The 26,764-nt window shown below is 38.5% G+C and overlaps 1 protein-coding gene across 1 annotated transcript; it reads left to right on the forward strand.

The window, feature by feature from the left end:
* Positions 1 to 5,165: 5,165 nt before the first annotated feature.
* On the forward strand, positions 5,166 to 25,918 carry arhgdia (Rho GDP dissociation inhibitor (GDI) alpha). Its single transcript, XM_059550530.1, has 6 exons — positions 5,166 to 5,299; positions 18,068 to 18,263; positions 19,823 to 19,906; positions 21,575 to 21,651; positions 22,039 to 22,102; positions 24,158 to 25,918. The coding sequence occupies exons 2-6, from the start codon at positions 18,077 to 18,079 to the stop codon at positions 24,355 to 24,357; spliced, it is 612 nt and encodes a 203-aa protein (XP_059406513.1). The 5' UTR covers positions 5,166 to 5,299; positions 18,068 to 18,076; the 3' UTR covers positions 24,358 to 25,918.
* Positions 25,919 to 26,764: the final 846 nt, after the last annotated feature.

Below are 26,764 nucleotides of genomic sequence, written 5' to 3' on the forward strand. Positions count from 1 at the left end.
CCCATTTTGTTTTTGCCAATACTTTCATTATATTCATAGCTTTAAGACATTTGTTTTTTAGTGATTTCAAATGAGGAATGAAAGTCATTTTGTTGTCAAATATAAGACCCAAGTACTTGATTTCCTTAACAACATTAATCGGTTCTCTATTAATGAAGAGTTCTGGATCATGATGAAGGGATCGCTGGATACAGAAGTGGGTACAAACTGTTTTTGATTTAAAGAACTTGAATCCATTTTCAACTGACCACTGATATATTTTGTGAATACATAACTGCAGTTGCCTTTCAATTGTACTCATGTTCTTCCCTCTATAACAGATACAGAGATCATCCACATATAGGCTGCCAAATATATTAGCTCCGATGATATTCTCAATGCTGTTTATTTTAATGATGAAAAGAGTGACAGAGAGAATACTTCCCTGAGGAACTCCAAGTTCTTGTTTGTGAATATCCGACAAGGTGTTTCCTACTTGGACTTTAAAATATCTACTAGCCAAAAAATGTAAAATGAAGATGGGTAATCGTCCTCTAAAACACATGTGGTAAAGATCTTTTAAGATTCCATATCTCCATGTTGTACCATATGCTTTTTCCAAGTCAAAAAAGACAGCGACAACATGTTCTTTTCTAATGAAACCATCTCTGATATAAGTTTCCAGTCGGATTAATTGATCCAAAGTGCACTTTACACGTCTAAAGCCACATTGATAATCACTTATTTGTTTCTTCGATTCCAGTGTCCAAACAAGTCGATTATTTACCATTCTCTCCATTGTTTTACAGAGGCAACTGGTAAGAGCGATTGGTCGATAGTTGGTTCTGTATGGTCTTTTCCTGGTTTAGGTATTGGGATTACGGTTGCTTCTTTCCAAAAAAGGTGGTATTTGTCCAGAAGACCATACAAGATTGAAGTTATCCAAAAGAAGAGATAATATACTTTGGGGTAAGTGCTTTAGGAATTGATAATGAATTTTTTTCTGGACCAACAGCAGTGTCATGTGAACATTTTATAGAATGTATTAATTCTTCTATCTTAAAAGGTTGATTATATGATTATTTGTTATCTGAATAGAAGTTCAATTTTTCCCTTTCCTGCAGTGTTCGTATTAACCAGAATTCAGGGAGGCAGTTTTCTATTGACGAATTCTTTTCAAAAGATTCTGCTAATGTATTTGCTATATCCATTTCCTTTGTCTGAAGAATATCCCGTTTTTTTATATGTTTTATATGAGATCCATTTCCAATGCCCTTAATTTTGCGAATCATGTTCCAGATCCTCTTCATGGAAGTATAACATGTTAAACTTGATACAAATTGTCTCCAGCTTTGTTTCTTTGCTTCATTTATAGTTCTGCGAGCTTGAGCTCTACAAATTTTAAAAAGTGTAAAATTAGTCGTTGATGGCTGTCTATTAAAAAGTCTTTCCGCCTTTTTCCATGCCCCGATAGCTTTTTTACACTGCTCATTAAACCAAGGGTTAGTCTTACAGTGTGATTTAGAGGACTTTTTTGGAATTGTTTCATTTGCAATATCAATTAATTGTTCAGTAAAAGTTTCTATAGAGTTCTGAGTATCTTGAGTTGCTGAAATAAATTTTTCATAACACATGCTTTCGAAAGAAGGCCAATCTGCTTTCTTAAGTAGCCATCTTGAAGGTCTTTGTTGGGCATCCGGTCTTGTAAATGAGGTAATAAGTGGAAAGTGGTCACTCCCACATAAATCATCCCAGACCCACAATGTACAATCTAAAAACATTTCAGCACTGCATATAGTCAAATCAATTGCAGAATAAGTGCCACGACCTGGATGAAGGTAGGTTTTTGTTCCATCATTTAATAAACACAAGTCATTATTATGTATAAAATCTTCCATTCTCTTTCCTTTAACATCACATCGATCTTCTCCCCATAAAGGATTATGACTGTTAAAATCACCCATAAGAATAAATGGAGTCAGCAATTGTGCAACAGGTTTATCCAATTCTTGCTTTGTAATAACTTCACTGGGAGGTATGTAGATAGAGCATAGTGTAATGATTCTATGAAGGGTGATTCGTACTGCTATTGCTTGTATTTAGGTATCCAGTACAATATGACTGTGGATTATATCCTTATTTACCAAGACGGCTGATCCACCAGAAGGTCTTTGTACATTTGGTCCATATACACTAAACATTTTACAATTTTTAACAATCAAGGGATCATTTGGAGATAAATGGGTCTCTTGAATACAATAAGAAAGGGGATTTAAAACAGCAGTTAAACGTTGTAACTCTGCAAAGTTAGCTTTTAAACCCCGACAATTCCATTGAATTATATGGTTACTTATCTTCAAGTGGGGAAGATAGGTACAGGTCCTTTATTCTTGCACTTTGGAGAAAGGCTACGACTTCGACTTGTCATAGTTTCTGACATTTCAACATATTTTGGATTGTCATGTTTTTGAGTTCTATTTTTGTCTTGATTTGATTGTCGAGTTACTGTGCTTTGAGATTTCTTTTTCTCTCTGGATTCTCTTTGTTCCAACTGGGTGTCTTGAGCCGGCTTAGTTTGGGTATGTACATTCTTGCTTTTTTGTGAAGACAAATTCTTATCACTGCTTACAGCTTGAGGTTTGTCTGTAGATATCCAAGTCAGTTCTGTCTGAGTACTAATTTCCCGAATGTTTGGTTTGACCACAGCAGAATAGGATTTATTCAGCATGAAGTCAGAGAGACCTTCAACAAGTTTGCGGGCTTCAGGATAGCTCACCTTCTTTGTATGTTTAATTTTATGTATTTCCTTCTCTTTAATCCAGGCAAGGCATTACTTTGATGAAGCTGCATGATCACCAAGACAGTTTTTACATTTAGCGACATTAGTACAGTTTGTTTCATGGTCATCCTTACCACAATTGTGGCAAACAGCCTTATTTTTGCATCCAGCAGAACCATGACCAAATTTCTGACATTTAAAACATCTCAACGGGTTCGGTATGTAGATATCCACAGTGACACTTAAATATCCTATTTGAATCCTCTCTTGTGAGGTCTGTTAAAAGTCAGAATGTATGTTCCTGTTGGAATTATTTGTCCATCTTTTTTGATACTTATTCTTTTGACATCAATCACACCCAGATGATTTAGTTCTGAGGTAATATAAGCTTCGTCCATGTCTTGCAATTCTCTGGTGCGGATCACTCCTTTACTGTTATTCAGAGAAGGGTGACAAAATCCTTTCATAGTGACTCCAACCAAATTTGTTGCTCGTAAGAAGTTCTCCGAGTTTGCTTTGCGAGCACATTCAACCAAAATTTGTCCCGATTGCAGCTTTTTTATATCTTTGACTGTTCCTGCTATTCCTGTGATTCCTTTCTGAATAGCAAAAGGAGACAGTTTAGTGAGAGGGCTATCAATTGATAGAGACTCAAGTAATATAAATCTTTGCCAGTTTTCATTTTTAGAAGAAAAAATTAGATTAGTGGTTAGTTCGACTTCCAAGTCTTGATCCAGTATCCGTTTTTGGTGTTTTGTTTATTTGCCATGTTAGAAAGAATTGGTTCATCATCTCTGCTCCTCACCCACCTCGGAGTCCTACAAGGGGATGTACAGTGCCGCGGGAATCCACCAGATGTACACCAAGGATACAGTAATGATATACTTGAGCATATAAACACAAGATTTATACTACTCAATTGACCCTACACCAGTGCCTTCTGGAAGTGGTGAAAACTATATAATTGATTGTAATTCAAACCAGTGCAAGTCCTGACAAGCCGATTGGTTGGAATGGGCCATTCCAACCTCTCGTCTAAATGAAGTAGCTTTACTTTGGCTGTGAATGAACTCGAAAGCTCAAAGGGCTTTCTATGCCATAAAAAGATCAATTAAAATTGATATTCCAATCCAAATCTGGCTCAAACTTTTCAAATCAGTAATTGAACCAATCGTACTATATGGCAGTGAAGTCTGGGGTCCATCTATAAAATTTGATTTTTTAAACTTGGAAAAACATCCAATTGAAAATATGCATTTAGATTTCTGTAAAAGAATACTCAAAGTCCAAAGAAAAACACCAAACAATGGATGCAGGGCAGAATTAGGCCAATACTCTCTCCTTCTAAACATTCAAAAAAGAGCCATCAATTTCTGGAAACACCTAAAGATGAGTGACCCCAGCTCATACCATTATAAAGCCCTGAAACACCAAGAGCTGAGCCCCACGACGAGTCCTCTTCTTCAGCTGGTGCTGAGACTGACTGAGATCACACCAACTGAGATCAGCCAGCCTCAGGACTCACACACACTCTCAACCATTCGGCCCACACATATCATCAAGACAGAGAAAGACAAGTACATCACCCATTGGACAAACACCATTAAAAACCAACACAAACTAGAATGCTATTCGGCACTAAATCGAGAGTACACCATGGCACACTACCTGAGCACAGTGACTGATGTCAAACTCAGGAAAACATTGACGATGTACAGACTCAGTGAACACAGTCTGGCCGAAGAGACGGGCCGGCGCAGACAAACCTGGCTCTCCCGTGACGAGAGACTCTGCTCCCACTGCATTCTGGGAGAGATCGAGACAGAGCTGCACTTCCTCACACAATGCCCCAAATACCAAACCATTAGAAACCACTATTATCTCAAAATAAACAAATTAATAAAAATGATCCCATTTTAATAATTGCACCCCAACCGAAAAACTCACCATCATTCTCGGGGAAAAATCTGAATGTGCAAATATAGCGGCAAGATTTATAGCAGCCTGTCAACTCCTGAGACACAGCCAAGACACCAACATCCAGAGAATATACCAATACTCATGACTGTAGATAATGCTGAATCCAGTTATTAATTAAATAAATGAACAAACAATCTGTAAATAATAAATAATCTGTTACAAAACTCTTAGATCCTCATATATTTATATGTATCCATGTGTTTTAATATTGTTCTTCTAATATTACTTGTTCAGATGTTATTTTAATTGCTATATTGTTCTAAATTACACTGTTGTATATGTTCTCTTTTCGTATGTATGCTTTGGCAATGCAAAATGTACTTTTGTCATGCCAATAAAGCTAACTGAATTGAATTGAATTGAATTGAATTGAATTGAATTGAATTGAATTGAATTGAATTCCGGGGGGGGGTGTTGCTGCGCATGCGCAGAGCAGACCGCGTGACTCGACGGTATTCCCGGAAGTGTGTTCTCGCGCCGCTCCCTCTCATAGACAGTAAAAATTGAGAAGTCAGGGAAGCTTTCTCGAAGCTGTCGCCTCGCAGTCCCCGCAGGTCCACGGTAAGTTTTCACAACACAAACACCGCAAAGATCTCATGTAACGCGTGCAGACGTTATCCTACAGTCTTATCGCTTGCGGCGACGTCCCCCCCCCCGGTAGTTTAGCATCTTTTGTAGCTCGTTAACGTTATCCACGGCAGGCTGACATGAGAAATCCAGTCGATAAGTGTCTTTCCTGTCGGCTCCGCAAGTTTCACCCAGTCCTTTATAAAGATGATCATGAGATGTTTTGAATAGTAATAATTGATCGGACCGGAGGACATCGGGGGTCCAGGGTTAATTTGATCACCTCTGACCGGCTCGGCTCTGAACTGATCAGTAGGCGCTGTCTGATAGCAGCCTGTGAACATCAGACTTCACCATCATCTCTGAGTCTGGGGTGTAGCCTGTGTTTCATACAAGTAAAGTGCTCATGTTGACAGCGTGTTTTCTGATCTGAAATTATCCGACAAACAAGTCGTGTCGCTAAAAGGAGCAGTGATCTGATATGAAACAGCTCAGATGTGTAGCAGGTCATACACTGAAACACTGTTGTGACTTAAGATCTCGACCTGAGGAGAAAGGGCCGAGCCGTTGTGTCTTCTGCTGCTCACACAATCCACTGATTCATCGTGAATTCGTGATTTGTGGATTTTATAGATGATCTAACTGAAAACACATTGTACTTTTTACGTAATGCAGCTGTAAATGATGCTCAGTTAGCAGCATTAGCTTGCTAGCATGAGGAAGTTCCTGGATCAGAGCTGCAAGTTCATCTTGATTTGGGAGGAACAGAATAATTCATGATCTATCTAGTTTTTTTCTTGGGCGTAAACGCGTTGGTTGTAAATCATTAATACCGGTAAAAAAGAAAGCTGCCTTGATGCAGTTTTATGAGGATATCACGCATCATCATGATTTACTGTGTAATAAAACCCGGTTAATTTTAATCAGGTTAAATCTAACGTTATCTTAACGGAGAGCGAGGCGAAGAGATTAACGCAGTGTTTGCCTGAGAACAGAGCGAATGTTAGGATATTTACATTTTAAACAAAAGAAGCTCACTGCTGGGGAAAAAGAAAAAAGAATCAAGGCTAATTTCCTTCCCGTGTGGTGTGAGGGGCGCGATGTATTTTCTAGTTCCTTCTCTATTTCGATAGTGCTACCAGGAGGAGTACTGGCTCATGAATATTAACTACGTAAGCCGACGTTCGCCCTGTGAGTCTAGCTGATTGGCTAAAAACGGAAACCGTTCGCGAATGAGCAAAGTGGCTTGGCTTACGTATGTTTATTAGGTCACGTGATTGACTGCATCAGGCATGGCGTAATTAATATTCATGAGCTAAGCCTTCTCTATCGTGAGTTTGTCAGGGCGGTGTCTGCAGTGTTTAAACTCTGTCCCTAAGTGTACCGAGCAGCCAATTGCATTATTATTCTACAACGTTTGCTCAAAGTTTGCTTTACATACAGTAGTTAAAGTTAAACGGACAAGTCGTCAGTAATATTTGATAGTAACGCACTTGTTGCTTTAATAACAATGTGTTCTCTGTTTGAGTTAAAGTTAAATTAAAAATATGATGTTATCAAAGACTGAGTAGATGTTTAATGGGTGTACCTGTCCAACAACATGTTTTATATTGTCATAAGAGTAAGAGAAGTGTGAAATACTGCAGTGATGTGTTTCTTTGCAGCTAAAGAGGGAGGCTGGTGGCTCTGTCCTATATACTGAACACAATTCAATATTTCAGCTCTATTTGGGGAAACTGAAGGGAAAGCAGGTTGCCAGAGAATTTATGTCAAACACTTTGAGGACATCTGTGCTTTGTCCAAATTTAGTCTACCTTCCTATAAGAACTGCAGTGTTTTTTTTTTGATGAATTTTGGTGAAACGGGTAGTGTGTTTAGTGTTTTGTTTGTGTCATTGCCTCAATTGTGTAGTTTAGTCGATTGAATGAATAATAGATCTAGATTTCCTTTATGTAGTCTTTCCGGCTGATACAGCAGTGGTGAGATGGACATCAGGGAGCTGTGATGAGAAGCCACATAAAGGTCAGGCCTGATGGGCCATCACTGATATGAGTGTCTCTGTAATGCTCCCGCTGGTGCTCCTGCCTTTTATTGATCCCAGTCAAGGTAGAAGCTACAGCTGGGCAATAAGAAGTTATTTTAGGGTTTTATTTTTAACCTTTTGATGACTTTTTAAGTACAGACAGGCTTAAATCTATTTATGTGTTGCCCTGAAACGGCTTGAAATGGTGCTTTTATTTGTTCAGGCAGAGAAGTATGTCATCAACAACAAAGCATGCTAGCCAAATAGATGAAAAATGTTTAACTTTTGGTCTGAAATTGTCAAAAAGAACACTTTTGATCACTAAATCAGTCATATTTGGTATGGACCTGTATTACAGTACACTGTACTAAACGGCAATATTTAGCCGCATGTCCTTCTGCTGAGTCATTTTAATATTTCAAAAGCCGAATCTTTGTGGAAAGGCATGCTCAATTTTACACTTAGCGCTGTGAAACGTGTGAAATTCATAATGTTAATATAAATATGTGTTGCACTTGCTAGAAGGGGGTTGTGTAGTGGGCTTTAGCGTAAGCAGTTTCAGTGGTCAGTTTTCTCGTTCTGGTAAACTAGTGTCATAGCATTACAACAGTCTGAGGAAAATCTTGAAAAGTAAGTTTGTTGTGCAATAAGCAATGCTAAGCATGTGGACTGGGAAAGTGTTTTGCAGTGCTTTTCCTGGGATTTACATTCGTAATCTGCTTTAGCATTTTGTTTTATTACTGACTTTTTACTTGTCTTCAGTAATGGGAATAAATGCTAACCTAAGTTACTTGGAAAAGATCTAGCACAGGATGTTGAAGAAACAGAAGTTGCATGCTTGCATGCTTTTGTTTTATAGCGCAGTTCTTGTGTCTTACTTATTTGTAATTTTGTATGTTAAATGGGGTTACCACCACTACGGTTTTGTCCTAGTATGTTCATGATGATAAGAGCCAGAGATGGGAGGGGCTTCCTGAAGTGTGATCTATTTGGGTCTCCTCTCTTCTCATTTCTTCAAGGACATCTGTCTTTTCTCAAGCTGTCTGCAGCTTTAGGTATTTGGACACAAATGCAGCCCAGTTTTTGGGATCCCACTGCTCTCCCCCACATGTCCGACCTTCGCCTTTCAATCCTTTCAATCTATTGCTCAATGTTGGTTTTCAGTTGAGCCGATCCCGAACTGAAAGTCAGCACAGCTGAGCCTCTACTGATGCAGGCTGTGGTATTGATTGTGGAGTATGAGGCTCATGGCTGTTGCTAGGGAAGTCTGGTCACAATCTGGCCAAACCCTAATCTCCCCCGTGAGTGAGGCTGATGGATCTGAAGGCACCTGCCCAACACCGCATTGACCTGCTTTCACTTTCTTCCACTGCCTGGTACTCTACACTTCTCACCACATCCTTTAATAGCTTTTATTCAAGCATAAATTGGATTTTTGAAGTTCTACTTCATCAAGTTGTCAGCATGTCAAAGCTTTTACTTTCAAATCGCATTAAACGGAAATTGTGAACATCATTACTTCCTCGTTGTGATGTATAGCTGAATTAAACGTCTTCTTAAAAAAAACAAAAAAAAACAAACAAAAAAAAACTGTTTGGTGGGACTTGATCTTGTCCATTGATTGAATCATTGATTTGTTGGTAATTGCTGTGATCATTTCAGATTGCTGGAGGGGAAGGACCAAAACTGAGAGACTGTTAGTAGGGGAAATTGCTACCTAAGAATGAAACGCATTTTTATTGTAATATGCGCTTTGTACCGTAACGTTTTCTTACCGGTGAATGAGACAGGAGGTAATCTGACAGTGGTGCATTCAATCCTCCATCAACATCGTATGTTGTGTTGCTGTTTATCCTCTGAGCATGTTTGTGTTTTGCAGGAGGCGTGGCTTTGGAGAATGATTTGCCAGGAGGGTGGGATCTTATGATAGCTTGCTATTGCTAGCCCCTTCAAAATCAGCTACTCTACCTTTAACGGCATTTACATGACACCAATTTCAACTAAAAACAAAGCACTTAATGCATTTAGGCCACTCTTTTACACGACAAAAGCATTTTAGGGACCTCAAAACATTTTCGAAAATCGGTTTCAAAGTGTAAAATTTAAAATTTAAAAATAAAAAGTTTATTTAACGATACACTTTGAAAGCCCACACGTCAAAAACGCATTTGTCAACAACGTTGTTGTCAAACAAAACAAAATTGTCTGCACATGAAACGGATTTTAAAATTCCAAAGGAAAAGCTTTTCTGTTTTTAGTACATCGTTGTCGTGTAGCTAAACATTCCATAAGAGAGTTCAATGTTGTCTCAGAAGGCAGCTGCATACTAAGAAATAACGACCTAAGGGCAATTGAAGAACAATGAAATGTTTACAGCAGTATTCCCTGAGTTCCAGGGAGAGTCAAGGATATGAACAAAGTTCCTCTGTTTACATTGGAATTTTCCAGACCATTCTCAGAAAACATCATTTTGGACATGTGTTAAGACACCATGAAATCCAAAATAAGAGTTTGGGTGGCTTTGAGTGCTTCCTGAAACTAGACACTAAACAACCTTTGGTGGATCATATTTTCCCCTTAAATTATCTGTCTCTTCTGGGAAAACTTACGATATTGATGAGTCATGTTGCATTTATGGGTGTATCCTATCAAATGCTCCCTATAATGGGAATGTACCATCATCTAACACCACCTGACTCCGACTAGCAATAAATTGTAGAAAATGATGGTTCAACTGTGGCTGCAATGAGGCTACTGGCCTCTAAAGACATGCCCCACCCTGACTTCCTGTTTTAATAGGAAATATATCAGCATAGGAAAAGAGCCATTTGATTGGGATTTATTCACAAGGTGATTTGTTCTGTGCAGCTCGACTTACCCTGTTGTCATTGTACAACGTCTTTATCCATGTTCAGTGTAGAATTAAGTGTTTTTATGTTAAGTTCAGATTGTTTCAGCTGCCCAGGAACATTATCATTCAGTCCTGCGGTGCTGTGGTGTGTGTCAGAGTGTTTCTTTACTGACTCATCCTCTCTCTAATTAAGTTCAGTCTTCTTGGGTTCGGGCCAAACAGAGTAAGTGCTTGTGTGGTGCTCTGTTACCCACAGTTCCTCCATTGGGCCGGACCGCACACATGACCCTACAGTGGAGGTAATTGTTGTCCTCGCACATTGTGGCTGTTCAAGCTCACTTCAGGTTCATTTAAGACTAACATTAACACTGTAAAGCTTCTTTGTTTGTTTGTCCCTTTGGGGTTTCTTCCCATATAGTCATCTGTTTGTGAGCATGCTTCAGAGTTAAGTTCAATTTTTTCCAATTATTTTTGTCACAGTGTTGTGGCGGCCGCAGGATATGTAACTGTTGTGATTGGATTTGGGGTTAAGTGGGACAGGAACTCATTTTCTGTGCAGTGCCATGCATGCAACCCAATAGTGCACCTACGAGGAGCTCTGCAAATCTGTGTGTTTGGATGTTTTCAGCCAACAAGACCTTTCCATAGATCAGTGGATTCGACAGATGAATGTTGCCAAACCATTCAGAGTCGATTGCACATCTTTAGCACACGCCACATGTCTTTAGCAGTTTTGTGCCCATAAATAAATGCTACTCTGTGCTTTCATATTGCATAAAATCTTCATGTTGGTTAATTATGTATTCAATTAACCTGTTTGTGAGTTCATGGTTTGAATTGATCCATGAATTGTCGAGAGAGCTGCCTGGAACTACGTTCGCTGTGCGTTTCCCAGAAAATAATTGCACACCTCAGAACGTTCATCAGCCAATCAGATTCAAGCATTCAACGGCCCCGTAGTATAATTAATACAAGTAAATTTGGGTAAAAAATTAATTAAAAATAAGTAGTTTATAATATTTGCACGAGAGTATTATTGTTTTTTTCCAAATAAAAGAAAATGTATCAATATTGGTCTCGGCTGTCGGCCAAAATATTGGCATATAGGATATCGGTAAAATCCATTATGTTGATACCCTAGACACAATTATTCTGATTTATAACTGCCTACTGTATGGAAATGGGGTTTAAAGAGTAGTGTATTGATGCAAATATGTTGGTAATTATCTACTCGCACACATATTTTTTATTATAGTACATCATATCTAGTTGGATGTTCGCCTACAATATTGATGCAAATGTTTCAACAGATCCAATGCTCAAAACAGATTTGAAAATTGTGCATATGATTTCTGTTGGGATTGAACAACTTGTGGACTGTCAAAGTTAATGAAAAGGTGGCTTAAATGTTTCAAATGAAGAGCCAATGGCTCCCACAGTCATTTTTTTTAGTCTGGGCCTTGTCAACCGAGTGAAAAATAGTCAGCATAGTGAGAGTCTCACTTTCCCTTTCCCAGTGGATCAGACCTGCTGTTTAATTAACACGAGTCCTCTCCTTAGCTACAGTTTCCGGGCTGTAAGATCACCTTGCATAACAACTTTAATATACTGAAGGCTTCTGCTTTAGCATTAGAGTAGTTTACTTTGACACTTATAGAGGATAAAGTTACCACAGTACTTTATCACATAGGCCTATGACTTTTCACCAGTTGTACACTTAAAAATACCTATTTTCCAACACCGTTTTGTGTCTGTACTTGAAAGAGCCTCAGCCAAGCTACTGTACTTGAGATGAATGGCTCTGTTAATGGAGAGTTTTCTGTTACAGACCTCATAGTATTGAACAGCCTTGCTTTCTTCTTCATCAATTAATTATAGCATCTACACTGCAGGTCCATTTCCAGTCGCCCTATCAATGCAGAATCAGATTCACTCCACAAGTCTTTGCTGTACTTAGTGTAAACCTGAGGATAATCAAGCCTCGTGAGGATACTGATTAGGTTTGTCAGGTAAATCCTCTTTACATTGCACCATTTTAAATCCCACTTCTCTTACCAACACTTCCCTCCATTAATTAGCACTAATCTTGACTAAAAAATCTTGTTGGGTTTCATTGTTGCTCAGAAACAAACCTAATCCCAGGCTTTGTAACACCTAGACTAACAAGTTAGTCTTGCTCAGGCTTCCCTGCTGATAGTCGTTCTGGAAAATTCCTAATTAAAGTGAATTTAGCTCAGCCGGACTGTGATGTGTGTGTGTGTGTGGTGCTAATGTCAAATTCAAGCCGTTTTTAACCGTCGAGTGTGTGAACTGGCTGTGACCGCTCGCTCTGCCTTGTTTTCAACGACCTGTTGTTGTTTCCCTGGGTCATGTACCTGCTGCCCATGTTTAGACAATAATTGTTTCAACCATGTTAATTGGCTAGTCCATCACACTCAGCTGTGTGAAATTACCCTGTGCTCCCTCTTGTGTATTAACATTGAGACGACTGCCAAATGGCTAATGGTGTTTGTACCGGTTTACTCTGGCAGCTGGAAGTGATGTAATCTGGGCATGAGTGCGTTTCGCTGAACTGCACTTGCTGCAGGACCTTGTTTTCATGTTTTGCTGATTCTTTAGCAGAAACAGGTTGTACTTCGTCAGTCTTAATTAACTTTTGTCAGTGCCAGAAGGGGCATGAGCTGCTTTTTTTAGTACACACTGGTGCTTTTCGGTTCTGCCTCCCTCAAATTAAAAAATGGAAATTACAAACAACAAATCTATAAATTCTTATATCACAAATGCATCTAGATATTTGAATCCAAATATCTTGCGACCAAATGGAGCTCAACAGAAAAATTGCTAATGAAATAATTCTGACTAGTATGTTAAAATACTGCTTGTTATAGATGTTGGTTTTTTGTAGGGGGAGTACGAAAACTTGCGTTATTTTAAAAAATTTATTCTAATAAAAAGATTCCAAAACAAAGATTGTGGGGCCATTTACAAGACAACTAAAATTAGGGATGTAATGATTAACCCTGAGCCAGTTTAAAGGTCCCGTTTTTCGCGCTTTTTTGAATCTTTGATTGTGTTTACAGTGTGCAATATAACATGTGTTCATGTTTCGCGTGTAAAAAAAACACAGTATTTTTCACACAATTAACCTATTTGTATACCGCTGTTTTCACTGTCATAAAAACAGGCTGATGACTTCCTTGTTCTATAAAGTCCCTCCTTCAGAAATATGTAGCGAGTTCTGATTGTGCCAGCGGCTCCTGTGTTGTGATTCGACAGCAGCTGAGCGTGCGCTGCCCTCCTGGAAACGCGCGATTGGTTTTGGGCTAGTTTTGAGAAGCAAGTGGGCAGGAGCATGTGCTGGAGATGTACTTATAATCACAGGAGCGTTTTTACTGACGAGATGCGCATGAAAATCGCATTCATTTTTTTTTTGCACAGCCCTAAAATCTAGTTAACCAAGCTAAACAGCGTTGCCCTTTGTGTAATAAGTTACAGAAACTGTTAAACGCACCAACTTAAATAATACAATACACTTACCGGTTGTGATTGAAATGACGAACAAGTCTCGATATAATTGGAGTAGTAGTTTATCTCTGAGGGGAAATATCTTTAGAGAAGTTTACGTGGTATTTTCTTTTCATCTTACCTATGAACAATGCATATTAGTGTTCATAAGCGCAGCTCTGCTTTGTTTTCAGCAGTAACTGAGGAAACGCTGTATCATAAGCTGTTCAAAAGTGCCACCTGCTGTCAGAGGAGTGAATCTGTGTCTCATTCAGCTGGTCTGCCATTTCGTTCAGATATATTTTATGTAGTTTCACAAAACTAAAGTCAGACCATTCTGTTTTTGCTTCAAACATTGAAATTATACAGATTTATTTAGATTAAATCCAGTGGTTGCATGTAATTTTACATGGAAAGAGCACAGACAAAGCCTTGGTTTGTTCTTAAGATATTTATTTTATATGTGTAACTTGTTTGATTTGGGGTTTGTTTTAATATTTTAATTTAGTTTTGTTATCTCAATTTCACAAAGAACTTTGCAGCAATAGCCTAATAAAATGGCCCCTTTCATTTACTGTTATAATGCCTACATTTTATGTGTTAAAAAATAAAATGAAATCATAAGAATCGAATTGTGGAATCAAAATTGTGAATCGTAAATTTAATCGAATGGTGAGTTGAGTGAGTCGTTACATTTCTAACTAAAATGGATACATATTAAGTCCTGTAGAGTTCAGCTCAAGCCATTAATCAACACACTTGAAGCAGCTAATCATTAGCTCTGTTTCCATCCAAAGATGCAAATTTAACTTATGCACAAGGCTGGACTATCGCATAAAATTTTATAACGAATAAAGCACTGTTTCCATCCAACGAGTCAAAGAGAACAAAATTGTCACTTCTTGATAAACTGACACTAAATATCTCTAAGAAAACTAGGACAAGCCACTAAATGTACGGTATTTTTTGGACTATAAGTCGCACCTAAGTATAAGTCGCATCAGTCCACAAATACGTCATGATGAGGAAAAAAAGATATGTCGCATTGATTTAGAACCAAGAACCAAGAGAAAACATTACCGTCTACAGCTGCGAGAGGGTGCGCTATGTTTTAAGTGTAGACTACAGGAGCACTGAGCAGGATAGAGCGCCCTCTCGCAGCTGGAGACGGTAATGTTTTCTCTCGATTCATTTCTCTTGGTTCATGTCAAATTAATTTTGATAAATCGCACCTGACTATAAATCGCAGGACCAGCCAAACTATGAAAAAAAGTGTGACTTAGTTCGGAAAATACAGTAATCATTTTCATGTATAATAAATTACTTGTCCCTCAGAGAGAGCAGACGTAACAATGATGTCAGTGCTTTTGGAGATGGATGCTGCTTTTTGGGAACGCAGTCGTGTAAGACCGTAATTAAACAGAAATACTTTGATGACAGACTTTGCTCAGGCATGTCAGAATGACCAAAATAACATAGATGCTGTGAACGAGATCGGTCCACTGCTAGTCAGGTTATCTCTTCACATAGTGCAAAGTCACATGACTTTCAATGCGCATGGAGGAATTCGGTAAATGTGTTTCTATTGTAGTTTATGCACCGGTTTTCTTATCAGATAAAAAGTTTATCCTACTAAATTGTGTGCATTTTATTTATGAACATTTTTAGAATTTATGCACATCTTGGCGTTTCGATATAGTGTTTTATTAAATTTTTTTATGCAATATTCCAAAATACACATTCAAATAGGTGGACGCAAACCTAGCTAGTGTCTTCAGCATCACTCGAAACTTCTAGTTGAATTGAATCTAGATGGAATCTGGACTGTGCAGTAAAGTGATTGGACACGCTTGGTTTAGTGCCAACAGGAACATGGCAAGCCATCATGTGTCTGTCAGGCTTCTGATCCTGAACTTCAAACCCCAGCCGCTGGAGCAGTGCGCCAGAGCTCGCCGATGAAGAACGGCAACTCTCGCTCGCTGCCAGGGGAACGCAGAGGCCCAGAAGGGAAAAAGACATGCAGTGATATCTGAGTTCCTGTCTGACCGTGACCGGCCAAAAACATCCACTGCCAAAACTATAAGGACAGCTTTCACAATGCCAGGATGACTTGCTAGAATGTTAGGCTCTTTTTTTTTTATTACAATTTGTCATTTTCAAGTTTACAGTCATTTTAATGATAAAGGATAGCACAGAAAACCACTTTGTGGGTTTGCATGAGAAAAGCTCAAAAGTCTCTCGAAGTGTTACTCAAACAACATCTGTCTTCGATACACACAACCTTCAGGCTGTGCTAGTACACATGTGCTTTCTCTCGTTGTTCGCTGGCTCTCTCAGCTCGTATTGTGTGTTCATTCATATGTGGTCCTCATTACAGCTGTTTGTGAGATTAGCTGGCAGGCCTTTACTTTGTTTGAAACAAGTGTTTGGATTTATTATAGAAATAGTTACGCTGTTGGCGGCCAAGTGGAGTTTCTCTTCTTGATGACTTGAAGGGCCCTTCGAGGGTAGCACGCGCACGCATTGAGCAGCGGCTCCTAAGGAAACGTAACCAAGTATGAATTCAGCAATTAACTGATTTTTAATCTTTGTTTTGATTGTTATTTATTGCTTCAAAAATAACAAAGGTTTTAAAAAAGTGCCAAAGATATAAAATAGCCATTTTGATGAAAATATATGAATACTTTTATTAAGCAAAGGATCTATTAAAAATAGATCAATTATATATATTTAAAAAAAATAGAAAATCGCTTCTTTCTGGATTCCGCAATTCCAGCTCTGGAATTCATAGAGCAATGCAAATTGTATTTCTGATTTAAAAAAAAAAAAACAATCTGTTACAAAGCTAGTTAACTTGTTGCACCCTGGATTTATTAAAGCCTCGAGATGCAACAAGCTATGGTTGGTCTTTTGCAGGTGCATGTTTGATGTCAAAGCGAGCTGACTTAGTTCTGTTCTGAGTGTGATTTTGTGCATCTAGCACGCCAATACCATGTAAGGAAAGAAAATCACCACAGTGAGGTGTCTCTGTGAAAGCTGAGCGTGCCGCAGTTCTGCAGAACAGGAAACTACAGACGCTGCTGTCAAGGTGAAGCGCTCTTCTTTAGTGCGCTCGCAGCGAGAACACCAGCACTTTCTGATCCAGGGCTGCTGCATTGCAGCACAAGTGTTTCCCAGACTTCCTCTGCATTCACCTCTTTATTTCGCTTGAAACTTTAAAAGATGTGAGGATGAGTCTCAAACCTCCAGCAGTGAGCCAGATGTGAATGAACTGCTCCGATTCAGATTCAGCCAGTCATTTTTCAGGAGTTAAAAAGCTCAGTCATTTATTTGAGAAAAGGAAAGCATTGACACTGTTGTGTGTTTTGGCATTAACTGTTAGTTTACAGATCTTAAATCTGTAGCATGTACCCTACTGTTCAAAATTTTTATTTTAGAATTTATGAGAAGTCACAGTAAAGACATTTATAATGCTGCAAAAGATTCAGATTTCAAGTAAACGCAGTCATGAATTTTCGGTTCCTCAAAAATCCTGGGAAAAAAAATAGTGTCATGGTTTCCACAAAACAGTTTCAACATTGATAGTCAGAAATGTTTCTTAAGCAGAATATCCGCATATTTGATTTCTGAAGGATTGAGTGAGACTGAAACTGGAGTAATGGTGCTGGAAATTCAGCTTTTGTAATCCTATTCAACAATATTACTATTTTTCTGTATCTTTGAACACATAAAGGTGAGCAGAAGAGACTTGTTTCTCAAACACTGCGAAATCTACAGATCCGAAACTCTTAAACTGTAGTATCCAAAGTTATATGAAATATAATATAACTGCTTGAAGTTGACCTTTCTAGAGGACATGCTTTCCTGTTCATCTAAATAAAACTGTGTTCAATGAGTTTAATGACTCGTTTAATTGATCAATATACATGTATATATATCAATTTTTAATATAAAACCTGGACAAATCTGAAATTTATATTCATTTTGAATCTTGGTTTGAAATTGTTCACTGTCATCCTAAAATATTTACACTCCCTTGTGTGTGTGTGTGTGTGTGTGTGTGTCCTGAACACACACTCAGTGCTGTGTGCAGTGTCTTTGACTTCCTGCAGTAATTGGCTTTGAGCACTAATGCAATAGTGCTGAATACAGAAGCCCATATTAGGCCTCTTTCTCAAGGCCTTTTCCGCTGATGGCTGGAGATTGCATTGTGTGTGTGTGTGTGTGGTGAATTCATGTAAAATGCGTTAATATTACTGAAAATAAACACTGTGGAAGAACTGATCACATGACTTGCAGGTGTATAATGATGTTTGGGTGTGTCTGGTAAGGGTCATGTTTGTTTCCTCTCCTCTGACCTGAGTCTATTTGTGTTTTCCTCCAGCTGTCAATCATGGCTGAGCAGGAGCCCACACCAGAGCAGCTAGCCGCTATCGCAGCCGAGAACGAGGACACGGAGTCTGTCAACTACAAGCCGCCGGCTCAGAAGAGCCTGCAAGAAATCCAGGAGCTGGACAAAGATGACGAAAGCCTCCGCAAGTACAAGGAGGCACTGCTGGGCAACTGCAGTGTTACTCCAGGTGTGTGTCGCTTCATTGTACACACACACATACGCTCTGCTCCGACCTAGTTTGATGACAGTTTCTATGCAAACAGTCCTTTTCCCAGAATTCCTCCCATGGACCAGCTCTCCTTTCAACACTCTTTGATTTGAGCTCATCTGATAAGTCTGTCTTGGCTTATAGCTGTGGTCTCAGGGGCAGCTTCCTTGAAGCTCCTTTCCTTTCTGCGTTCTATCTCTCTCTTTATTCACTCATTTATTTAAAAAAAAAAACATGAATATTTCTAATTTCTGAATTGTTTTAATATATTTCCTTAAAGGTATAAAGTCCAAATGTCATGGTGGTCTGGCTATTCTTGAAAGTGGAGAGTTTCCTTAAACAGGAAATATCCGAGAGAGGATCCCTGCGGAGAGTTAGATAAATAAAAACCTTTTCCTTTCAAACGATCATTAGTTTCAGGTTAAAAAGACACACGGTGAGAAAAAAGTCTTTCAGAATCCCAGGATTACAAAGTCCACACATCTAAGAACGATATTGTGATCTAGGAGGATCTTGTGTTGCATTGTTGATGTACTGAGGTAGTTGCTGGTTTCTAGCCTGACTGCAGTATTTGTCTAAATAATTAGCATGTGATCTTCGTCCAGATATGCATTTTGTTCCAGGACCATCAGATAATGTTGATCCAGGAATGTGTCCTACTTGAGTAAATCTTGTTGTTCTGGGCTAGAGCCGTAGACTCTTGGGCCTCCGGCTGCTGTCCTCATGCGTCGTCTGCCAGCTCCCTCACAAGAGCGCTGGAAAACGAGGTCACCTATCGCTAGTTCCTGCTCCTTTTTGTTTTTATCAGCAGTCGGCCAATACAATAACCTGATGTGTTATGGTTGATCCCAGCACCTGAAGAGCTGTTTGAACGGGTGTCAAGAGACGGGCGTTTAATCACGCACCTCAATCTGATGATTTAATGTAGAGTGAATGAAGCAGCTCCCACAGAGACGTCAGTGGATGATGGATGTACTGCAGTAAGCGTCAGTGGGGTGCTTCCACAGTACCTGCGTTCACATGGACGTCATTAACGGGGACTGCTGCCTGTACTCTAAACAAATAATAAAGTTGACATGAGTTGCTTATAGAACAAGCGGTCCGTAAAGATGTGTTTTCAAACATGTTTCCCATATATACTTCCTCTCCATCTTTTACCGGCCGACTGAACAAATAGATTTCACAGCATTAGCGAAGCCAGAAGTTGAGCTCTTCAAACAAACAGAGTGTTTCTGGAAGTCGTCGTCGTTGTCAGACATTCCTCAGGAAGTCAACCTGTCAACGTCTATCAACTGAAACAAGATTCATTATTTTAACAATAAGTAGGGACTTGATTTATTTTCTCTTTATTCTGGTTTAGTATTCACTATGTATTTATGGTGATTGAACAAACGAATCCACTTTTCTTCCAAATTCCTTTCCATAGTCACCAAAGGGAGGAATTCTTAACATTTTCCTAAATTTATTTACGGTTCTAAATATACAGATGTCAAATGTCTGTGGCATTTCTTGTGTACTTATATTTGTTAATTTTGCAGATCCCAACGTTACCAACGTTCAGGTGACACGGCTAACTCTTATGTGCGAGACGGCTCCCGCCCCGCTGACCCTTGACCTGCAAGGTGAGTAGAGGTTACCTGTTTTGTTGAATGGTTAGTTCATCCCAAAATGTTAATTGTCATTTACTCAACTAAACTCTAGGGGCCAGTTTTACTAAACAGGGCAAATTAATGCGAGAGCACAATTCTAAAACAAGTGCCGAATTTCTGTAAATTATTTACTTACAAATTAAACCACAGCGACATAACATCTAATTTACATAATGACCAACGCAGTCTTCCAAGAGAAGTGCAAATTAGCGCAACGATATGTTCAGATTCGGATAACGTGTTCTTTTGGCATTCCAAATAATTTGATATGTGTGGGGGAAAGAATCCTGTCTCTTTTACCATGTGCTCTCTGTTCTCTGCAGTGCCTCCTCCGAGCAACAACAGATGCAGCCATTTCAAGCACAAAATAGTTTGACATGCTTTTTGGGCATTAAATAATGGCGCAACTGGCAGAAATGTTCGATGTTATTTAAGCGCGTTGAATGATTCATTTGAATACTCTCCTCCCATAACTTTTGTATCTAAAAGGGAAACTCTTTCAAATGCATATTCAATAAGGTCAGGTGCAAAAATAACTGTGTCCATGCCTTTTCAGCGATAATTCTTCAATGCGCGTCTTTAGTAATACCTGACAGTATAATTTATTGCCAAAAGAGGTTTGCACTGGCGCAAAATGTTAGTAAATCTGGCTCTAAAACTTTTGTTCATCTTCTAATTACAAATAAAGCATTTGTTGTTGTTCAGTTGTCGAAAGGAAATCATGACACGATTACTTTATATGCTGGATGTATTTAATTACGGCTTTTATTTAACTATAAACATTGATCAGTGTATACTTGTTTTGACATGGTAGCACAAAACTCTTTGGTTCCTGCATGTTTCAACTTCAGCAATGAACATTTTAGATAGTGTTTATGAAAGTAAGACTCCAATAATGATAGGTTAGCATGAAATCGATAATGTTGACAGAAAAAAAAATTATAGTATGCATACATTTAAATACCCCTCCTATCATCACATTGCATATGTTGTGATTTAACAGTTTGAGGTCATTTCTCTTGCATACATTCATTCTGTTATTAGTAAATGCTCTTTATGTTTTCACGAAGCCAAACCTATGGTACGACGTAATCTTACGGTCACATGACCCAAATGAAGCAGAGCTCAGCACTGGAACAGAGAGAGATTGTGATGAGCAGAAGGACAGTATAAGAGTCCTGCAGCCATCTGCTGGGAACAGCATTCAACTGCAGTCTGTCATTCACACATGAAAACTCTAGTTTATTGGCCATACATCATTTTTATTCTTATCAACAATGGAAATTTTACGTATTTTAGAAGTAAAGTAAATCTTTTGAAGTAAATCCACACTTTGCTGAAGAAGCGTTAGCAAACTCTTGAGCAGCAACAACAGTCCCATCTAATCCACCATTGTTGTGTATGTTTGTTAGCGCTTGCCTTTAAAATGGACACATCTACATACCCAACACGTACTAAACACGTGCATGACGTCAACCATTTTCGAAGATACCAATTTTGGGTGTTAACATGGAAACGATTACCGTGCCGTTTTCAAAAACTTGCACTTTGAAAGCCATTTTCAAAATAGGTGACACTAGACAGAACTGTTAAATGTTAAACTTGTGTTTGTGTGTGTGTGTGTGTGTGTTCCTCTCTCAGGCGATCTGGAGTCCTTTAAGAAGCAGTCGTTTGTGCTGAAGGAGGGAGTGGAGTACAGGATAAAGATCAGCTTCAAGGTTAGATGACCACACATGGAAACATTTAGATGCAGTAGTTGCTAGGAACTGATGGTGTCACAACTGTAGAAGATATTTCAGCTAGAGATCCAGTGATCGTTTAGATTTCATTACCATGTATTAGTGCCTGTTAGTGGATAATCCAATAAAGGAAAGGTACTTCACTTCCACATTTGTTGAGTATATCCTCTTATTTGAAGCTTGGACACATTTCTCCACGTTTCCTCCAGTCACGTGTTGAGCACTAGCTGTGTGAACACATCTGCTGTGCTATAAATGCTCACACACACTGTGTATTCGCCTACATGTAAACGACACATGCAGACATGATGCCTGTTTATCAGTTACATAATGTGACTGGTCCTGTGTATTTACATCTGTTTACAGGTAAACAAAGAGATCGTCTCGGGGTTGAAGTACGTACAGCATACTTACAGGAAAGGGGTGAAGAGTAAGTGTTCTTTAAAAAAATGACAAACCTACATTCACATACACTGTACATTTCATCCCAAAATCAAAGGAACAGTGATCATTGTGTTGCTTTCCATGATTTGTCAAGACAAACATTTTAATTTTGGGGTGAAATTAGTTCTGTGACCCAGATATTTTCTTGACAGGTTTCTGCATTATATTGGTTTGTTTAGATGAATTGATATAAAGGAGTTATTGGATAGAGCCGCTCTTTTAGAGCTGCTTCTGTCCTCGCTGAAATGCCATTATGTAAATCATGTGCTGTGTCTGGTGGGGTTTTGATTTATTTAAAAAGAAAAGCCTCCAGTTGTTTGAGGAACTGGATGTGAAAATCTACCTCCCCCTCTGTTCACCAAAGCTTCCCATTAATGCTTGAACATATTTTGTTTTTGGGAGGCCATGCAGTCTACCATCAATGTGTTTACATTGTGTGTATTATGAAAAAATGAACATGAAGTAGGAATAGCATTAAACAAGTATTTCTCAATAATAGTATTTGCTATTAAATTGTTTAAAAGACTAACATTAATATTCAATTTTTCTTTTTTTCCTTTATTTTTGTAAGAAAACGTTTTTTACATCAAAAATAAATTAGAGAAAACAAAGACAAACAAACAATAAAATACAATAGAGGGTATACATTTTGTAACAAGTGTGTAAATATTTACACGTAAAATGTGTGTATGTGTGTGTATATATATATATATATATATATATATATATATATATATATATATATATATATATATATATATATATATATATATATATATATATATATCAATCAATGAGTATTTACATTAGAGTATAAATTTTTTTCCAATATTTTAGAAATAAGTCCTTTATAAGTCTCAAAATAAGTCAGTTCGTCCATGTCATATATTTATTTAAAAATTCCTATCCATTCACCAAGTTAGGGGGTGTCCTCCTTAAACCAATGCCTGGTAATGCTCTTTTTACATGCTACACTAACATTTACAAGATATACATCCTCCTTCAACTGTTTTTTTTTTTTTTTTTAACTAAAATCTAATAAAAATCTGCTTTAACGTTTTCCATATTTATTAGTAACTGAAGATGATCAAATATTATTCTTCCTTGTCCATTTAAATGCACCAGTATAACAATTATGGCTGTCAAAATGGCGGGAAAAATTAATTTGAATTATATTCAAATTTAAAATGCATCATTTCAGTTAGGGTGATAAAAAGCTTTTGGCTTCTCCTCTGAGGAAATAAGAGGGCACATCGAGCAGAATATTACAAATGACCGTTTATTTAAAGCAATACAATAGCATGACAGTCTTTGAAAAAAAAAATAGAGCATTATGTTTATAAACCAATTATAGTTCATTAAGATGCTTAACTATAAACAAAACAGCATCATACGTATGGATAGTTTAATAGAAAGGGCATAAATTTCAAATGCAATGTTTTTGGCTTTCAATGTGGATTTTTATTTTAAATCTGACAAATATTTGAAATTATATATTTGTTTTGACAGCCCTTTTAACATGATAGAATATTGACTAGTGGTGTGTGTCATTTGACAAAACAATTGTTTTTTTTTTTCCATGACAATTGAGCAATATTTTACTAGGTCATTGAATCACGGACTCCCGTCCCGTTTCTTTCAAAATCGAGGATTCATTTAGCAACAAAGTATCACTGTGTTGCTCAAAGTCATGGACTGGTTCAGCCATGCCTGTTTGGAACATTTATTTTAATTGCCAAACTGAGCAAAAATGTAATGTACGGTATTAACTTATTGTTTATTAAACTTGCATCGTCTATAATGACAGCTTCCACAACAAACCATTGCGGTATTATCGTAGATGATACATATCGCACACCCCTAAATTGGGTTGTCCATGAACATGTCTGAGTAATGAAAAGTTAGATTTTGTATATTTCTCATCCATAACACATGTACTCTATCTTTGACTGCTCAAACAAACCACTGACAATGAATTTATATATTCGCAAATAGTCTACTCTGATTCGTTTAAACCTCTTCACCTGTTTCTTGTGTTCAGTTGACAAATCTGACTACATGGTGGGCAGCTATGGGCCTCGACCGAATGAATACGAGTTCCTGACGCCTTTAGAGGAGGCACCCAAAGGCATGCTGGCCCGTGGCACTTACAACATTAAATCCAAGTTCACCGACGACGACAAGCACGACCACCTGTCCTGGGAATGGAACCTCAACATCAAGAAGGACTGGAAAGATTGAGCGGTTTCCAAACCCCCATTTTCCCCAACTCCTCCCCTTTATTCCTCTCCAACCTCCTCCAGTTGCCACCATCATCATCATCATCATCATCATTTCCATCATCATCAACATCATAATCCTGGATTAACTACTTAAACGATTTTAAGGAGAAGGATCTTTCTCACTCCGTCCACTTTCCACCAGTTTTCTTCCCTCCCTCCCTGTCTCCATATTAGAATCCCTTTCCCTCCCAATGAGTATTGAGGCTTTCATGAAATATATATGTGAAAACAAACAAAAATGTGCACAATCCATATTTTGTGTTTTGGTTTGTTTGTATATAAAAGTAAAAACAGAGGGAAAAAAAACATTCAAAAAACCTCATGGATACTTTTGACATGGTTGTTATGAGTAATCTTCACTGCCTTCTGTCTTCCTCTTGCGTCCTAAACCCTTTCCCCGTTTATCCCCCAACATTCCTTTCTCTGACATGGTTTTTTTTTTTTTTTTTAATTTTTTTAACCATGATCTGCCTTTGAGTGAAATGGGAGAACTCAAAAGTTCGCCTTTGCCCAGAGGGAACATGTCTGATGCCTTTGAGATGAGCCTAGCTTTAGCGTAGCATGGATAACTAGAAGTGTTATTGTTATTATGGCAGAGGAGGTCTTTACTAGACTCTTGGTATGAATGTGAGTCCAAATATGGTTTTAGTGATGTAGGGTTTGCAGGATCTGAACATCCTGTCCACTAGGGGAGCCGTTCTAAGAATCAGCCTTGCTCTGCTGTGACGGCATAGGGTTTTTATTTAACCGTTTCATCGCCATGTGGCCTTAAAAACAATTCCTGTAGCAAGACATTGAGGAGCTGTCTTTTAGAGTCTAGGTTTAAATCCGATTAGATGTTTAGTCCTTAGGAGGCTAAGGTGCATTACCGACTCTTGTTTCCGGCAGTCACACCTGCTGCCTTGTTCAGTTGGCTCGATTTGAGATGGACCAAGCTTGTAGGCCTGTAGAAGTTGGTGAGCCTTGATGCATAGCGAACATTTTCCCCACTCCAGTTATCACCTCCCACTTTCCAAAGACAACTGGTGCTTCATTTGCAAAATGTGCACTTTGCTTGTGATTAATGCGAGTTGCCAGTTTTTAAAAAGCAGAAAAGGGCCGTTTTCACTAACAAGATCTCAAGTATTGAACAACTTAGCTGAAAAATTACCAACACCATAGACTGTACCTCTAGTATTGACAACTTACAAGCTGCTCCTGGTGTGTAAACCTAAGGGAAAGAAAGTCAGGACTCTAAAGGAGGTGCATTTGAAGTGGGACAAATCTGGAGTGAACCTAAATCTAAACTCTCAGCTCTAGTCCAAGTGTAATCTAACCTCAATGTTCAAACAAGAGAGGATATGCTCATGCATAATTGTACTATTTTATACACGTTTTTTTTTTTCTGCCGACATTGCCTGCAAAGTAGTAGCTTGTTGTGCTGGTCCAGAATGCTGCTTCTGTCTTCATCCGTTTCCACTTACCTCTATAATTGCTGGAGATTACTGTTCACCTGTGTCAACATTAAAGTGTTCAGAACAGAGTTTCTTTTGTCTTCCATTTACCAACAGGAATGCTGTACCATTTGTTTTTTTGTTTTTTCTTCAGGGTGAGGTCTAGATGGTATGCCTTGTTCTGCAAAACTTTACTATTAGAACTTGGTGCCACCGGGCTTAGGACTCCTGATTATTGGCATAAGGTCTGGTTAATCGTGTTCACTCTGTTGAGTACACCAGTCATTCGAAGTATGCTCTGCTGACAATGAGTGTGGATGGGTCTGTTCAGTGCAAGCATACTACCTTTTGCAGAAATGGGCAATTTTGGTTGTGGAGGTTAAGTGACCTGCAGAGTGTAGACCTGGTTTGTGAACCGTTTAAATGGGGAAAGAGCTAAACTCTGCAGGACACTGGAGCTGCCCATCCCTGCACTAGGTAGCATGCTTGCACCAAATGGGTTCATTGGCTCTCGTTGTCAATGAAGGGGTTTAACTAAACTCAGGAAGGATACTGGACCCTCCAGGACCAGAGTAGCCCATCCCTGCCCTACTGGACAAGTTGCCCATGCACACACAAAAATTGGGCTGCAAGCAGACAAGGGAAGTTTACTTTCAGCTTTATGAGGGATGAGGTTATTCAAAATGCTTGACAACACCAAAAATGGGCCAATGTAGAAACAAAGGTATGGAGACTTTGTGATCAGTGTTAGTGAAAGTACTAGTTGCTATAGACTTCCAAGTTATGTTTGTTGGTGTCTTTTACTATCAAGTGCCTAAAACAACACTCTGGAAATCTTCTGAACAAGACCCGATGGAACTAACCTGATCAACTTTAGTAAGTCCCTTGACTAGTGCTCCCTCATTGTAGCAACCTTGTGAACACCTTTAATTC

The sequence above is a fragment of the Carassius carassius genome, chromosome 1 (assembly GCF_963082965.1).
Source record: "Carassius carassius chromosome 1, fCarCar2.1, whole genome shotgun sequence".
Classification (NCBI taxonomy): domain Eukaryota; kingdom Metazoa; phylum Chordata; class Actinopteri; order Cypriniformes; family Cyprinidae; genus Carassius; species Carassius carassius.

What these genes read in the sequence shown, in the direction of transcription:
- arhgdia (XM_059550530.1), top strand. Translation starts at nt 18,077, where the DNA reads ATGGCTGAGCAGGAGCCCACACCAGAGCAGCTAGCCGCTATCGCAGCC. An exon ending in GGATAAAGATCAGCTTCAAG is followed by an intron (nt 21,652 to 22,038) that starts GTTAGATGACCA and finishes ATCTGTTTACAG; the next exon opens with GTAAACAAAGAGATCGTCTC. An exon ending in TTACAGGAAAGGGGTGAAGA is followed by an intron (nt 22,103 to 24,157) that starts GTAAGTGTTCTT and finishes TCTTGTGTTCAG; the next exon opens with TTGACAAATCTGACTACATG.